At 45.8% G+C, this 17,956-nt stretch overlaps 1 protein-coding gene across 1 annotated transcript; it reads right to left on the bottom strand.

Moving 5' to 3' along the window:
- Positions 1–12,561: 12,561 nt before the first annotated feature.
- On the bottom strand, positions 12,562–13,509 carry LOC108941412 (olfactory receptor 2AT4-like). Its single transcript, XM_018764074.2, has one exon. It carries the CDS (start codon positions 13,507–13,509, stop codon positions 12,562–12,564), a length of 948 nt encoding a protein of 315 aa, XP_018619590.2.
- Between the last annotated feature and the right edge of the window lie 4,447 nt (positions 13,510–17,956).

Genomic DNA, 17,956 nt, shown 5'->3' with positions numbered 1-17,956 from the left:
GAAGAGCAGTGGGGAGAGCACACATCCCTGGGGGGCTCCAGTACTGATTGTGCGAGTTTCGGATGAGAATTTTCCCAGCCTCACTATCTGCTGCCTGTCTGTCAGAAAGTTGGTGATCCACTGACAGATGGAGGTGGGCACGGAGAGTTGGATTAATTTGGACAGGAGGAGGTGTGGGATGATGGTGTTGAAGGATGAGCTGAAGTCCACGAACAGGATCCTCGCATAAGTCCCTGGTTTGTCCAGATGTTGCAGAATGTAGTGCAGTCCCATGTTGACTGCATCATCCACAGACCTGTTTGCTCGGTAAGCAAACTGCAGGGGGTCCAGCAAGGGTCCAGTGATGTCTTTCAGGTAGTCCAACACCAGTTTTTCAAGTGACTTCATGACCACAGATGTTAAGGTGACAGGTCTGTAGTCATTAAGTCCTGTGATTTTGGGTTTCTTTGGGATGGGGATGATGGTGGAGCGTTTGAAGCAGGAAGGAACTTCGCACATCTCCAGTGATCTGTTGAAGATCTTTGTGAAGATAGGGGCCAGCTGGTCAGCACAGGTTTTTAGGCAGGCCGGTGAGACACCGTCTGGGCCTGGTGCTTTCCTTGTCTTCTGTTTGATGAAGACCCGACGCACCTCCTCTTCGCAGATCAAAGGTACAGGAGGGGGGGAGGTGGGGGTTACTTGAGTTGTTAAGTGATTGGTGGAGAGAGGGTCTGAATGGGTGTAGGGTGTGAGACAGGGTTTATCAAACCTGCAATAAAACTCATTCAGATCGTCGGCTAGTTGTTGAGTTGACACGGTGCCGGGGGGTGGTGTCTTGTAATTTGTGATGTCTTTCATGCCTTTCCACACCGACGCAGGATCGTTGGCTGAAAACTGTTTCTTCAGCTTTTCAGAGTAGTTTCTCTTAGCCACTCTGATCTCCTTTGCCATAGTGTTTTTGGCCTGTTTATACAAGACTCTGTCCCCGTTCTTGTAGGCGTCTTCTTTGGCCTGACGAAGCTGTTTGAGCTTTGCAGTGAACCACGGTTTGTCATTGTTGTATGTTAAACGAGTCCTGGTAGGGATGCACATATCCTCACAGAAACTGACGTATGATGTTACAGAGTCTGTGAGCTCATCCAGATCGCTAGCAGCAGCCTCAAAAACACTCCAGTCAGTGCACTCGAAGCAGGCTTGTAAGTCCTGCTCTGCTTCCCCAGTCCATCTTTTAACAGTCCTTATTACAGGTTTAGCTGACTTCAGTTTCTGCCTGTAGGTCGGTATAAGATGAACCAGGCAGTGATCAGAGAGCCCCAAAGCTGCCCGTGGAACAGAGTGATATGCATCCTTTACTGTGGTGTAGCAGTGGTCCAAAATATTACTGTCTCTGGTGGGACATGTAATATGCTGTCTGTATTTTGGCAGTTCACGGGAGAGATTTGCTTTATTAAAGTCCCCGAGAATGATTATAACAGAGTCCGGGTGTTGTTGCTCTGTGTCTGTGATCTGGTCGCCCAGCTGTTGCAGCGCTGCGTTCACGCACGCCTGCGGTGGAATGTAAACACTTACGAGGATGAACGAGGAAAACTCCCGCGGCGAGTAGAAAGGCTTGCAGTTGATGAAGAGCGCTTCTAGGTCGGGACAGCACATCTTCTTCAACGCTGTCACATCTGTACACCACCTTTCGTTGATGTAGAAGCATGTCCCACCGCCACGTAATTTCCCCGCTGATTCCGCGTCGCGATCCGCTCTGAACAGCTGGAAGCCCGGCAGATGTAGCGCGCTGTCCGGGATGGCTTCATTCAGCCAGGTTTCCGTGAAACACAGAGCAGCAGAGTTTAAGAAGTCCTTGTTTCTTTGGGACAGGAGGAAAAGTTCGTCCATTTTGTTGGGTAAGGAGCGGAGGTTCGCCAGATGGATACTAGGCAGCGCTGTCCTAAAGCCGCGCTTTCGGAGCTTGACAAGCGTGCCGGCTCGCTTTCCGCGCTTGCGCGTCTTGGAGCGCTTGGAGCGCTTGAGCAGCGCCGCTGCACCTCCGACTACAATGTCCAGCAAAACGTCAGAATAGTCGAAAACCGGTAAAATGTCGGGTGGTGTGTACTGCCGAATGTTCAGCAGTTCTTCCCTGGTAAAGCTGATTGTCGGAGTATAACTAAAGACAGGGCAAACTAACAAAAACAGTAAAACAACTGTGGAGCTCCACACCGAGGCGGCCATCCACGGCGCCATCATGCGTGATTTAGCTGAAGAGACAGCAGACTGAAAAGCAGCTAAGAGTGACTGGTAAGCATTGAGGTCCGACGGACTTTTGGACTTACGCCATCTTCGCTCTGCCGCCCGCACTTTGGTCCTGTTAGCACGTGACGCATCAGACAGCCACGGGGTAGCGATGGGGCGCGCCGGTCTAGAAGACACAGGGCAGAGAGAGTCGAGGGTGGAAGACAGGGCAGAGAGGAAAGCGTTAGTGGCATCATCTGTAGATAGAGCTGAGAATTGTGGAGCAGAAGGGAGAGCGGCCAGAGTAGCAGAGGCAAAGCAGGAAGGTGAGAGAGACTTTAAGTTGCGGCGAAGGGCGACAACGGGTGCAGGGAAGAGACGAAGAGTTAGCGGTGAGGGACGGTTGAAAGGAAATGAAGAAGTGGTCAGAGACATGCAGCGGCGTGACAGAGAGAATGGGATAGCCACAGGAAAACGGAAGGTCAAGACAGTTGCCCAATTTGCGAGTAGCAGGGGATTGGGACAGATCGAAGGACTGCAGAGCGACCGCTGAGCCGCAGTCAGCGGCCGACATCGTCACGTATGACCCTTCCTCGTGCAGGCGCGAGAAGGCAGTGGCAACGGGGTGTCCTCCGTAGGCGAGACGCAAAAGGGCAGCGGGCCCAGGCAGCGACGCGAGCTTCAGCTGACTGCGCGGGCAGGGCTTGTTGGGGATTTGAACCCGGGACCTTTCGCACCCTAAGTGACAATCATGCCCCTAGACCAACAAGCCCCGCCTGCGGCCTCGCTCAACTTTGCTTTTCGAGCCACCGCGTGTTACCGAGCCATTTCTTCATTTGTTGATCTATTTATTTATTTTTAATCCCGGCATCTTCCAAACGTAACGTTTCCCTTGGCCCGCCCGCTGGGCAGAGACGCTTCGAGGCAACGTGGTCCACGCACTCTCGTTCGTTTCCTTGCGAGCTGGAGGTGACCTCGCGGCGCGCCCGACTCCGCACGGGAAGGCTGCGCGTCGACGGGATCTTGTGACCCTGCGGAGCGCATTGCGATCCTCCGCTTGTGAAGGAACGCTGCAAATTCCGCGAGGCGCCGGTCGCCGAAGAGTGAGCGAAAGCCGCGCTTTTCCCGTGCCAGGTCGCAGGGCTCACGGCGCAAAAGGGAGCCTCTCTCCCGCCCAGCGTGGGGCTCGAACCCACGACCCCAAAATTGAGAGTTTCATGCTCTACCGACAGAGCTAGCTAGGCACACCTGCACTCTGTGGGAAGTGCAAGCAAGCTTAAGTGTGCAAATTCAGGAAACAGCCAGCTCCTGCACACACACGTCAACACCTTCTCCCTCCGCTACTCACCACAAAGCAGCAGTCTTGCATTGCAGCATTTGCTGGACAGAGACAGTCACAAAGTGCTTCACGCTTTGAGGATGTAACACTCTCCCTTGGCAGAGGAAACCACCACCCTGCAGAAAAGTGGCATGCGGGAGCTGCCACTCCTCCCTCCGGCCCAAAGGAAGCCGCTGGTTCACCCCCAAGGGAGCAGGCTCTGCTGCTGACCTTGACTGGAGCATGGCCAACAGAGGGGAGGGCTGGCCCAGCCCCTCCTCCCCCTTCAGCCAGGAGCCCCAGCCCTGCCCAGGCACAGCTCAGCTCCAACGCAACCAGGCAGGGAGCCCACAGGATTCATCCAGGATTTGAACCCAGGACCTCTCGCTCCTAAAGTGAGAATCATACCCCTAGACCAACGAGCCCCAGCAACACACACACCCCTTCCTCGGGAAAGCTGTCCAGAACCATGTCGTCCATAGCATTTGTACCTGGCTGGAGATTCTCACCAAACGTCTTTGGGACTTCTGAAGGAAGCGCGCCGCTTCGCACCAGTTGACCGGGCCACTCTGCAATGGAGACGGCGCAGTGACGCTGCCTCGGCAGGAGTTCGTTCCTCTCCCGCGCAACTCCCCGACGCGCTCATGGCCTGTCGCCCGGTCGAAGAAAGACGGCACGCGTAGCAGAACAACTCGAGTCGCCGACCTCCGGGCGGCGCAGGAGCCAACGCGGCCTTCCCTGACACCTTAGCACAGGTGGTGCGAGTCAGTCATTCAGTCAGTCAGTCAGCGAAAGGTTTAGTCACCAAATTCACAACAATAAATAGAGCATCCAGCAGTGGTTGCTGCGATGAAACGTCTTTTTTCCGCGTGCGGTAGGGTGATTTATGCAAAAAAAAAAAAAAAAAAAAAAAAACCCAGAATTGTAAGAACATACCTCAGGATTACAAATAACTTGATGTTCTCGAAGTGCAGCGCAATCGAAATCCGGTGAGAGCAATAACTATGAGGCGAGAGTACTTAACGAAGACCGGACGAGTTGCTGGATTCGGATGCCGCTCGACTGTCCGGGCGTCTAGCAGCCTGGAGATAGACGCTGTCCCGCAGTATGTCTGATTTTGACTAGATGCTTTGCCAACGTTTAGCGGACGGCAGGAGAGAAAACAGTGCGTGACCGGGACGACTGGGCTCCTTGAGGATAGCCCCGGCCTTCTTAAGGCACCTGGCTGCGCAGATGTCCTGGATGTTTGGAAGCTCAGAGCCACCGAGGAGCTGTGCCCACTTCACCGCCCTCTGCGCTTCCTCACAATGCTGGGCTGAGCAGCTCCCATACCGGCCAGCGATGCAGCCGGTCAGGATGCTCTCGACTGGGCCCCTGTAGAAATTGGCCCGGACCCGGGATGGCGTGCCAAACTTGTTCGGCCTACGGAGAAAGGACAGGCGCTCCCGCGCCGTTTTGGCCACGCTGATGTTGAGCCCCAGGTACTAAAAACCGCCCGCCCTCTCCACCGCTGCCCCGTCGATTTGAACGGTTGTGCGGCCTCCTCCCACAGTCATCGCCTTGGTTTCACTGATGTTCGGGGAAGGGCTCGTCGTCCTGACGCCAAGCCGCCGGGGTGTCAGCCTCTTCTCTCCATGCAGTCTCAACAGCACCTGCGATCAGGCTGATGACCGTTGTGTCACTTTTAGCAGACGCTGTTGTTCAAAGCGACGTACATCTCAGCGAAAGCACAATTTATGCATTACGTTGAGAGAAGGAGACATAGCTGCAAACATCAAAGTCTCAAGCAAACCTAGTTTGTTCCCTGCCACTTGCTACGCCGAGGTTCACCGTTCAAGTAGGTGCATAAGACACAGACAAATCCGGATACCCACGCCAATTTTTACCAGAGTAATGGCTGAATGAAGGTTGTATCTGGGGACGCTTCTGGAAAAACTGCTAAGAGCCAAATATCTTTTTTGGGTTCAGACAGGAGAACCAGAAACCTATGGTTTAGGTTTAGCTTTACTCACCTTCCTTCTTACAGTAATCCAGTCACAATGAGACCAGTTCAGGGTACCCAGCTTCTCATTAACTGTACTGGGGGCTGTAACTGACAGAGTTCAACACCAGAGGCAACAGGACACACTGAGTCCAGCAAAGTCTCCATCTCTCAAATAGAAATGAATTTTTAATTCACCTTTCTAAATCACATTCTTCCCACACCAAGTCACTATTTGTCACACATTTCAAGCAGATGAAATTGTCAACAATATCAGCAGGTGCAACTAAGCAGTACATATTACATGATACACAACATCTAAGCGCATCATCTAACAAAACATTCAGGATACATGAAACACGGATTCCATCATTTCTTAAACACTGTCTCAGCTGACACTGTTCAACTCTTCACTGTGGACACTCTGCCTCACACCCTTTTGCTGACTTATAAGAGTTTGAACCACTTCATATCTTGCTTACATTGTATGCGCTTTACCCTTCATTTCAGAGAAAGAGTGAACCACTGATGTACGGATGAGTGATCCACACACACACACACACACACACACACACACACACATTTTCAGAACCACTTGTCCCATACGGGGTCACGGAGCCTACCCGGCAACACAGGGCGTAAGGCTGGAGAGAGGGAGGGGACACACCCAGGACGGGACGCCAGTCCATCGCAAGGCACCCCAAGCAGGACTAGAACCCCAGACCCACCGGAGAGCAGGACTGCAGTCCAACCCACTGCGCCACCCCGCCCCTATGAGTGATCCATTATAAGTAATATATCTAGCAGTGTAAGTTGCCTTGGTGAATAAGGTGTGTGGGCTGATACTACACAGAGTTCACTGGAAGTCACTTTGGAGAAAAGCATCCATCATGGCAGTTGGTCATCATCTTCTGAAATCCATAAAATGGTGCTAACTTTCAAGGGGCTTAAATAGTTCACTGGGATGGATATGGACCATAGGAGTGATCTTGGATGCTCACCCATGACATATTAGGTCCCTGTTTCATGTCAGATTTTCACAGGGACCTTTTCGATATTTTGGAATCTATTTGAAAGGGTTGTCCTTATGGCCCTCAAAGACTGCATCAGTAGCCACTTGTAGAGGCCATACCAGCAGATTTTCCCTTTTTTCATCGTTAGTAAACTGTCCACTTAGATTCACCATTAACTCACTTGTTTGCTTTACTCTTTGCAGATTTGATTTAGGACCATGAAAATTCCATAATGCAGCAGTATAGCTAATCTCTGTACTGTATGACAAGGAAGCCAGTAATTTCAAAAAAGTGGTGGTGTGGTGTGGTGTGGTGTGGTGTGGTCCACAGTCCTGCTTTCTGGTGGGTCTGGGGTTCGAGTCCCGCTTGGGGTGCCTTGCGATGGACTGGTGTCCCCCCTCTGGTCTTATGCCCTGTGTTGCCGGGTAGGCTCCACGACCCTGTATGGGACAAGTGGTTCTGAGAGAGTGTGTGTGTGTGGGGCATCTGAAGTTATAAGCAACAGGAAGTTATTATAAACAAACAACATATGCATCAACAGGCAGTGAAAGTAAAGAATGGTGTTTTGTATATTCCATGCACACATCTTGAAAAAATTAATATCCAAACAATGTCTTAAAAGCAGCTCTGGCAAAATTGCTTTATCCATGTTCTGAATTAATCCAAGTGGAACTGTGTACCAATAATATTGGTTAATTAGTTAATATTGATATTATCAGCCTTTTATTTTTTGTTAGCGTGAAGTCTGTCCTCTGCACCTCTATAACTCTCTGGTTCTGCTCAGCTACAAAATTAGACCTCAGAAGATTACAGGGGATAGTCCGGACGGCTGGAGAAATCATCAGCACACCCCACCCTGCTCTCCAGGAATTGTACTCGTGTAGAGTGAGAAAAATGGCTAGCAAAATCATTCTAGACCCTTCGCACCCAGGCCACTTACTCTTTGAACTTTTGCCGTCTGGCCGGCGCTACAGGGCGCTGAGCACCAGGACAGCCAGGCACAGGAAAAGTTTCTTTCCTCAGGCCATCTACCTCATGAACAGCTAAATGCCCCCTAGGGAGTAAGCTGGTGCAATAAACAACACTATTTATATTTATTTTTCACATCATATCTCTTATTTACTTTCCCTTGCATTGTATATAACATACCTGTACAAACATATAATGTCTAGTGTCTATTTTGTATATTGTCTACTTTATACTCTCTCTCTCGCTATGTATATAAAAAAAAGTCTCCCCACTCGCCCCCTTTTAGCGGGCGGTCTTACTCCTTCAAACTTGGGTCCTCTACCAGAGGCCTGGGAGCTTGAGGGTTCTGCGCAGTATCTTAGCTGTTCCTAGGACCGCGCTCTTCTGGACAGAGATCTCGAATGTTGTTCCCGGGATCTGCTGGAGCCACTCTCCCAGCTTAGGGGTCACAGCCCCAAGTGTTCCGATTACCACGGGGACCACTGTTGCCTTCACCTTCCACATCTTTTCCAGCTCCCCTCTCAGTCCTTGGTATTTCTCAAGCTTCTCATGTTCTTTCTTTCTGATGTTGCCATCGCTTGGGATGGTGACATCTATCACTACGGCTTTCTTCCTCTGTTTGTCCACCACTACTATGTCCGGTTGGTTAGCCATTACCAGTTTGTCAGTCTGGATCTGGAAGTCCCACAGGATCTTAGCTTGGTCATTCTCGACCACCCTTGGGGGTGTATCCCACTTTGATCTTGGGACTTCCAGCCCATACTCGGCACAGATGTTCCTGTACACTATGCCAGCCACTTGGTTATGGCGTTCCATGTATGCCTTGCCTGCTAGCATCTTACACCCTGCTGTTATGTGCTGGATTGTCTCAGGGGCATCTTTGCACAGCCTGCACCTGGGGTCCTGCCTGGTGTGGTAGACCCCAGCCTCTATTGATCTTGTACTTAGAGCTTGTTCCTGTGCTGCTATGATTAGTGCCTCTGTGCTGTCTTTCAGTCCAGCTTTGTCCAGCCACTGGTATGATTTTTCGATATCAGCCACTTCTTCAATCTGCCGGTGGTACATACCGTGTAGGGGTTTGTCCTTCCATGATTGTTCCTGTTCTTCCTCCTCCTCCTTCTCGGGTTTCTGCTGCCTGAGGCATTCACTAAGTATCTCATCAGTCAGGGCCATCTTCCTGATGTAGTCAAAGATCTTTGTTGTTTCATCCCGGATAGTGGCTCTGATGCTCGCTAGTCCTCGGCCTCCTTCTTTCCGCTTAGTGTACAGCCTCAGGGTGCTGAATTTGGGGTGAAACCCTCCATGCATTGTCAGGAGCTTCCTTGTCTTGATGTCAGTGGCTTCTATCTCTTCTTTTGGCCAGCTTATTATGCCAGCGGGGTATCTGATGACCGGCAGGGCGTAGGTGTTGATAGCCCGGACCTTGTTCTTCCCATTCAGCTGACTTCTCAGGACTTGCCTTACTCTCTGCAGGTATTTGGCAGTTGCTGCTTTCCTTGTGGCCTCTTCATGATTCCCATGCGCCTGCGGGATTCCAAGGTACTTGTAGCTATCCTCAACATCTGCTATGTTGCCTTCTGGTGGTACAATCCCCTCAGTTCTGACTACCTTCCCTCTCTTTGTTACCATCTGGCTACACTTATCCAATCTGAATGACATTCCGATGTCATTGCTGTAGATCCTGGTGGTGTGGATCAGGGAATCGATGTCTCGTTCACTCTTGGCATACAGCTTGATGTCATCCATGTAGAGGAGATGACTGATGTTTACTCCATTCCGTAGTCAGTATCCATAGCCAGTCTTGGTGATGATCTGGCTGAGGGGGTTCAGGCCTATGCAGAACAGCAGTGGGGACAATGCATCTCCTTGGTAGATGCCACACTTGATGGTGACTTGCGCAATTTGCTTGGAGTTGGCCTCTAGGGTTGTTTTCCACTGCCCCCTTGAGTTCCTGATGAAGGCTCTTAGTGTCCTGTTGATCTTGTATAGTTCTAAGCATTCCAGGATCCATGAGTGAGGCATCGAGACATAGGCTTTCTTGTAGTCAATCCAGGCGGTGCACAGGTTGGTCTGTCTGGTCTTGCAGTCTCAAGTGACTGTTCTGTCTACCAGTAGCTGGTGTTTCACTCCTGTGGTGTTTCTACCAATTCCTTTCTGGGCCTCACTCATGTATTGAGCCATATGCCTGTTCATCTTAGCCACTATGATACCTGAGAGCAGCTTCCATGTTGTGCAGAGGCAGGTTATCAGGCGATAGCTGGATGGGACTGCTGCTTTCTAGGGGTCCTTCAGGATCACGACTGTCCGGCCTTCTGTTAACCTTTCAGGGTGGGTCCCATCTATTAGCAGCTGGTTCATTTGTGTTGCCAGGCGCTCATGGAGTGCAGTTAGCTTCTTTAGCCAAAAGACATGGATCATGTCAGGGCCTGGTGCTGTCCAGTTCTTCATACTTGAGACTCTTTCTTGGATGTCTGCCACTGTGATGGTTACTGGATCCTGTTCAGGGAGGTTGCTGTGGTCTGCTCTTAGATCCACTAACCACTGGGCTTTGTTGTTGTGTGATGCCTCCTTCTCCCATATGTTTTTACAGTATTGCTCAGTCTCCAACCTTGGTGGGTCCACTCTCATGTTGTTACCCTGCCACTGAGAGTACACTTTGGATGGTTCTGTGGAGAACATCTGGTTTATTCTTCTGCCCTCTATCTCTCTTGTGTACCTCTTCAGGCGGTTAGTCAAGGCTGTGAGTCTTTGCTTGGCAGTTTCTAAGGCCTCAGGTATACACAGCTTGCTGTACTTCTTAGGCAGGGTCTTCATCACACCTTTCTGTAGTTCTGATAGCTGGCTAACTTCCCTTCATGCTGCCTTGATCTTGGCCTCTAGCCTTCTTTTCCATTAAGGATACTGCTTCTTATGCTTGGTATTCATCTTGTATCCAAGCATCTCTGTTGTACATCAGCTGGTTGGTGTCAGTGATGGTGACAGTAGGGATTGTTCATAGTGCTGCATTCACATCTTCTAGTAGACTTTCAGTAGGTACTTCACTTGGTCATCAGCCATAACAGTTCCCTATTCTCATCTCTTGTCCAGTAGCCCACTTATCATCAGTATGTCCTGGTTCCCCAACATCTGAGCCAGCATGACTCTCTTTGTTTGTTTCACTCTCATATCCAAGGTAGGCAGAGCCAAGCATAAGGAGGTGTTGCCTAAGGACCCCCCTACTGTAGGTAGGGGGGCCATGACCAGGATTCAAACCCCAGTTTCCTATGTGAAAGGCAGCAATCTTACCACTACACTATCCAGCCACTATATATATCTTTGAATCTTTTACTAGCTGACTCAACTTGTATTATTTGTGTCTTGTCACTGTCATTCTGTCTGTGCTGTGGAAGTTCCTGTCACCAAGACAAATTCCTTGTATGTGTAAACATGCTTGGCAATTAAGCTCATTCATTGATTCATTCATTAAAAAGTAAGTAAAACAGTTGTTTATATTGTGTAATACAAGCAAATAGGTCAAATTTGAAGGAGAGAAGCCATTTGAGCTGGGTTGTTTCTTCTGATGATGATTATTCATGGTTATATATAAAGACTAGAGAAACTGAGATACTTCTCAAGTGTTTTTCAGCTTGCCATTTTACATTTCACATTGCAACATACTATACAGCTTACATTTTATATATAAAGTATATCTATTTGTATGCGCATTTGGTCTGTAAATTAGCACCACTGTAGCTAGAACAATCTGTCTTTCAATGTCTTAGTAACCAAAATGTAATAAATTTCAAAATTTTTATTGCACCTCTTTTCACATTTTTATATTTTTAATTTTGAAGCATTTTCTTTATTTACATTAATTTCAGATGTAAGGAAGTTATTATATGGAATGTATATTGATGTTTTGTTAAAAAAAACAATATATGGTGGAACATGAGAGCAGAGCAATAGAAAGATTTTTTTAGTTGTGCTTGTTGTGAGATTCAGTTAGTAAAGAAACTGAATAGTGTAGAAGAATAGATCTGACAGAAAGTGGAAAACGCAAAATAATTGGCTTTGTTGGTTTTATTAAAGGAACAGCACAATGAGGACGGAAAATTTTGTTCCTTAATTTATTCCTTTCCAAATCTGTTAATGATTTGACCTCATTGTACAGTTGCTTTTTTTTTCTCTAGAGTTAACTAGCGTAAAGCAAATTTCTCGGTGGGGTGCGATGGTGCAGTGGGTTGGACCAGGGCCTGCTCTCCGGTGGGTCTGGGGCTCAAGTCCTGCTTGGGGTGCCTTGCGATGGACTGGCGTCCGGTCCTGGGTGTGTCCCCTCCCCCTCTGGCCTTCTGCCCTGTGTTGTCGGGTTAGGCTCCGGCTCCCCGCGACCCCGTATGGGACAAGCGGTTCAGACTGTGTGTGTGTGTGTGTGTGTGTGTGTGTGTGTGTAAATTTCTCAGCTGTACTACAGAAAGTTCTTTCTTGAGCAAGGTACTCAACCTGAAATGCTACATTTGACATCCAGTTAAATAAGTGAGTAAAACTTTAAAAGACTGAAAAAACTGATGGCAAAACAGCAGTGATGATGATGGGAAAATGTAATCTAATTCCATTCACATTATAATCAATGATGAAAATACATTTTGTTTGAAACTGTTAAAAGTCTGTTAAAACAATTGCATTATACACTGTCAGTTTTTTTTTTTTTTTTCTGTAGAACCTCTGTCCCGACCTTGTGAAAATTGCCATTGATTTAGATAAGTTACCTTTTCTACAATTTACTAAAAACAACACACCCACAATCTGGATTGAACATTGTCACCTTCCATCACCTGACCTCAATACAATATATAGGCAATGCAGAGGAGTGGCGTAGAGACAGGTTTCTAAGATAGACTCCAGACCACCAAAATCTCAGGAAAAGGGATCGACTTGGAGTAGAGATGGAGTAGTTAATAATTAAAAATCATTCTGTGCTGTGTTAGGACTAGACTATGCTGTTTTGGAATAACCTTTTTCACTTCACAGTTATGTAACCGAGAGCCTTACTTTGAGCCAGGCTTATTTATAAGTCCTTAAGTTTGCTAGTTATAGCTACAGCCTACTCAAAACCCTATCCTTCTTGCTTTAAACTTTTTGCTCAATAACTCCTTAATTTCTTTAGTTCTGAAGCAATATATCAAAGGGTTGACCACTGGGGGAAAGAGGCTGTAAAGCAGAATCATAACAATCCGTACTTCTGCACTGAAGTTGAACCAAACGCGGTTGGCCAGATAATTAAAACAACGGGGGACATAATAGAGGCATATGACAAAAAGCTGAGGACTACAAGTAGAGAAGGTTTTGTATCTACCCTCCAAATGTGCTATTTTCATTACAGTGATAATAATGGAAATGTAAGAAAATAATATAAATGTGAGTGGACCTAACAACAGAGTCATGGCTGCAACATATGCTACAGTTTGGACCTTCCAAGTATTTTCACATGCTAGTCCCACTATTCCAATATGATCACAGTAACACTGGAAAATTTTGTTAGAGTTGCAGTATGAAAGAAAGTAGGCCTGTACAACAATAGTAATCATCCAGATTGATGGTATAAGCCAGGAGAGGCCACACAAGATCAGTACTGAAGAGTTTTTAATCAGTGTCTGGTATCTAAGGGGACTGCATATGGCTATGTAACGATCAAGAGCCATTATCATGAGAAGAAAAGAATTGATTGATCCCAACAAATGGACCATAAACATCTGAAGGAAACAGCCATTAAAAGAGATGATTTGGTCTTCTACCCAATATCGGGCAATGGCTTTGGGCAAAGTGGTGGTAGCAAAGGCAATGTCTGAAATGGCCAGATTACAAAATATGAGGTATGTAGGTTTTTGAAGACTTCTCTCAGTGCCCACAAAAACTAAAAGGAGCCCATTCCCTGATAAAATGGCCAGATAGACAACAAGGAAAAGTCCTGCCACTGGCCCATAGTACCAGGATTGGAGTCCAGGGAACCCCATCAACAAAAACTCGGTTATGGTACTTGCATTGGTGTACGACATGACAAACCAAAAGCAACGCTGACTGCAAAGCATCAAGAAGAGAGGAAAAAAAACATTAATTTAAAATGCTGAAACATTTCATTCAACACATTTAACAGTAATTAACTTTCACAATTTGAAATTGTGCATTTGTTCAAGTGGTCATTTAACACACGGTTGATAACAATATCTGAGTAACTGGAACAAAAATTAAATTATTTCATGCACTTGAAGAATTACATTACAGTAACATTCAGTTACTCCACTAATAGAACTAAAAATGATTTTGTTTAGCTGTGACAAACAATTCAGGCATATTGACAGATGTATACATGAGGATTATTCATAAAACAATTGTGCAATTGATATCTGTCATTTTATTATCGATTCAATTGATTTTATTTGATTATAACAATTTCAGAATGTGAAATTTTTTCAATTACAGTGAAATTGCTCCTTTATCTTGTCCTATTAATACATGGGGTCATTTTTTCATCTGCCTTCGAAGTATCGTTCTTACCTGCTCTAACAATCTGCCACAGGCACAAAACAACGCACACCCTGAGCTGTTCTCTGAGGCTTGCTGTGTATTAACCAATATTTAAATGCTGGGATGTATAGCATCAAGGATTTGAGCTCTCTGATTCCTACCTCACATTATTATTTGCATAATGCACAACTAATCTTAAGGGATTCATGGCATTTGAGAATTACCATGATAACTAAAAAACATCACCTGTAATGAGAGCGCGTTGCAGAGGGCAGCAGGACTGTGAAATGGTTTGGGCTGTTTACTTCCTATCTGAAGATCTCTAGTTCCAGTCTTCACTCCTTCTGTAATACCCTCGAGTAAGGTACTTAGGACTTGCACCACTCTGAACACCATAGTCCCCTTACAAAGCCAACTGCTTTCAGCTAGAAGTAAGGAATATAGAGCTCTATATTTACCTTAATGAACAAAAAGCAGATGCAGGGCTGAAAATTCATTTACAGGGCAATGAAGCCTACTACCACCAAGCCTTAGTGTTAACGCACACTTTAAGAAACTGCTTCACAATATGAAATTACAAGTTCTATGCAACTGGATTGTATTCTTTACATTATTCAAGAAGTGAACTACAGCAAATGCGTTGAAGCTGATTCTTGGCAAACACATACATTAATTTTGTGATATGAAAGGGTATAGAAGTGGTTCAGTGCTGTTTTGTTCACTGCATGAGTTTAGACTCTGGGAGGATACACACAAAACCCCACCCAGATAAAACCTAATATGAACCCCAGACCTGAAACCACAGCCCAGGAGTGCCGAGGCACTACTATTACCTGCTGCAGCATCATACCCCCATGAACATTTAAATGTGTGTATGTACAGTGCTGCTTGAAAGTATGTGAACCCCCTGTGTCTCTTAGTTTTACCACAAAATTATTAAATAAGAACCAGTCTTTTTTATCTGACATAATAGGTGTGTAATTACCAGCTCTGTATGTTGGTTTGGAGGAAATCATGTGAGTAGTACAAAAATGGAAGTAGTGCAGATGCAAAAATAACTGTACCCCAAGTTACATTCGTTAAACCAAATACTTTCACTTGTATATTTTGTACTGTATATATGACTAAGAACACTTTGTGAACCCATCACTTTGAATTATCCATTACAGAACAACCATGCCAAATCCTGCCTTATCCTTTATATGGAGAGAGAGGGAGAGAATCAGTGTGATACACTACACTGCTACATTTACATTTACATTTATTTACATTTACATTATTCACTTAGCAGATGCTTTTCTCCAGAACAACTTACAATGGTTACTATGTAGTGTTATCAGCCCACACACCTTATTTACCAAGGTGACTTACACTGCTAGATACATAACTTACAATGGGTCACTCATCCATGCATCAATGGAACACACAAACTCTCTCTGTGTCATTCACACAGTACAGGGGAACCTGAACAGCATGTCTCTGGACTGCACAATCTCCATAAATGTGTAGACAATTGTTTATTGCAGTGTATCTAGCATTCAAAGACAAATGTGTCAGCAAAATTCAAGATGATAATTATTGTATATCGCTTTGAAGAGAAGTGTCTGCTGTCCAAGTAAATGCAAACAAATATTATGATTACATAGAAAAATGACTTTATTTTTGACTTGAAATCATTTTCATATAGTTTATGAACTTTACATATTTCAAAGACTTTACTATGTTCTGTCATTTACTCCATTTTTACTTTGTTATTGTGTTGACTAATCACTCTTGACAACTCATCACTAAAATGATAACCCAGTTGTTGTATTGTCATGAATCACCTGTGTGAGGCTACCTGCATGCATTTGTGTCTAGTTTGCTCTTACTTGTTTTTCAGGTTCATGCAATGTAAAATAACCACAACAAAGACAAATACCATTCTACTGAATTATAAGTAGCCTGTTTTAAGAAGAAAAGAATTTGCATTATCACAAGCCACTTTAAAGGGTTTTCATTGTATGGGACTGTTATGGGAGGCATGAGTATTCAATTAGCAGTTGCTCTTCTCAAAAGCGGGTAGCATGGTGGCACTGTGAGTAGCACTGATGCCTAACAACACCTAAAATGTTAGTGTGTAGATCTGAATCCAGCTTAGTCTGTGTGACCTTTTGTGTTCTCCCTGTGTCTGCATGGGTTTCCTTTAGGCACTCTAGTTTCTTTCCTCAGTCCAAAGACATGTAGTTCATGTGAAGTGGAGACACTAAATTTTCCCATAGTGAGTGAATGTGTGAGCATATGGCTACCCTGCAATGCACTGGCATCCCATTCTTGCTGTAACCCCCTAGTTACTCTGGAATAGACTCTGGATGCCTGCAACCCAAAAGGGGGTGCGGTGGCGCAGTGGGTTGGACCAGGTCCTGCTCTCCAGTGGGTCTGGGGTTTGAGTCCCGCTTGGGGTGCCTTGCGATGGACTGGCGTCCCGTCCTGGGTGTGTCCCCTCCCCCTCCGGCCTTACGCCCTGTGTTGCCGGGTAGGCTCCGGTTCCCCGTGACCCCGTATGGGACAAGCGGTTCTGAAAATGTGTGTGTGTGTGTGTGTGTGTGTGTGTGTGTGTGTGTGTGTGTGTGTGCCTGCAACCCTAAACAGAACAATAGTAGTTGTGGAAAACTGAGCACCATTTGTCTGATACCACCATTTTTGCCAGTACTCATTGCACGAGTAGCTGCATATGAAATGGATAGGGAATACAAAGGTGATTATGATAATGTAACACATGTTATAGAAGATGGGGGGGGGGGGAAATTGATTCAAAACAGATGTATCTCCTACAACATGTGCAGAAGATGCCATACATCATGGGAAGGAAATCAGTCATCTGGCACAACTTCTCTAAGGCGTTTAATTTGAATTGCACTGCACTGGCTCATACAGTGTTTCAAGTGAGATTTTACGGTTCTTTATTACATTTTCCTCTCAAGTTGAGCAGCATAGTGGTACAGTGAGTAGCACTGCTGTCTCACAGTGCCTGGGTGGTGTGAGAAAATGTGAGTTTGATCCCCGCTCAGTCTGTATGGAGTTTGCATGTTCTTCCTGTGTCTGTGTGGGGTTTTGTCCCACAGTCCAAAGACATGCTGTTCAGGTTCCCCCATGGTGTGTGTGAGTGTCACAGAGTGAGTGTGTTTCACTGATGCACGGATGAGTAACCACTTGTAAGTAGTGTATCTAGCAATGTAGTCACCTTGGTGAATAAGGTGTGTGGGCTAGTAACACTACATAGTATCTGTTGTAAGTTGCTTTGAACAAAAGTGTCTGCTAAGTGAGTAAATGTAAGTTCAAAACACAAATTCTGGTACTATCAAGGATATGAACATGAAGTCAGGTTTTATGGAGTGTCCAGTTTTGTGATATCAGAACTGCATTACTGCTGTTTTTAGATGACGTGGTCCTGTTAGCCTCATCAGACCATGATCTTTAGTAATAAATAGAGTTTTAGAACTGACAGTGATAAGGTCAGATTGAAGGTCAGCAATTCCAGATATGGAAGATCATGATTCCAGATAGGTCATGCTTCATTCCATCTGTAAACCTTGAGAGTCATTCCAAATTGAGATGGACCAGTTAATGTGGTTTGGGAATATGTTGTATTTCATCTGAGTACCTCCCGTGAGAAGTACATTGGGATATCGCTCTATAAAGAGGCTTTAAATCCAGCACACAGTGAAGAGGTTATATCTTATATGCATCTTGAGAACACCTTAGGATTACATAGTAGAAGTTAGAGGTCATGTCCAGAGAAAGAGCAATCAGGTATGACCTGCACATCCTGTTGTCACCGAAATTCTTCCAAGGATAAGTGCTTTCATAAAAAAGATTAATGAGCCAACTCAGTAAACAATTACTTTATCAGGAAAGGACAGTTTTTTTCTTTAATTTCACCACCTATTTCATAAATGCGTTAATTTTTTATGAAAAACACAGTAAACCATTTTTTGA

This window comes from Scleropages formosus, chromosome 10, assembly GCF_900964775.1.
Source record: "Scleropages formosus chromosome 10, fSclFor1.1, whole genome shotgun sequence".
Lineage (NCBI taxonomy): Eukaryota > Metazoa > Chordata > Actinopteri > Osteoglossiformes > Osteoglossidae > Scleropages > Scleropages formosus.
Note: the sequence above shows the minus strand (reverse complement) of the source record. Positions and strands in the feature narration are given on the sequence as shown.

Excerpts from the sequence above, each read along its gene's own strand:
- LOC108941412 (XM_018764074.2), bottom strand. The coding sequence starts at position 13,509 with ATGTCGTACACCAATGCAAGTACCATAACCGAGTTTTTGTTGATGGGG.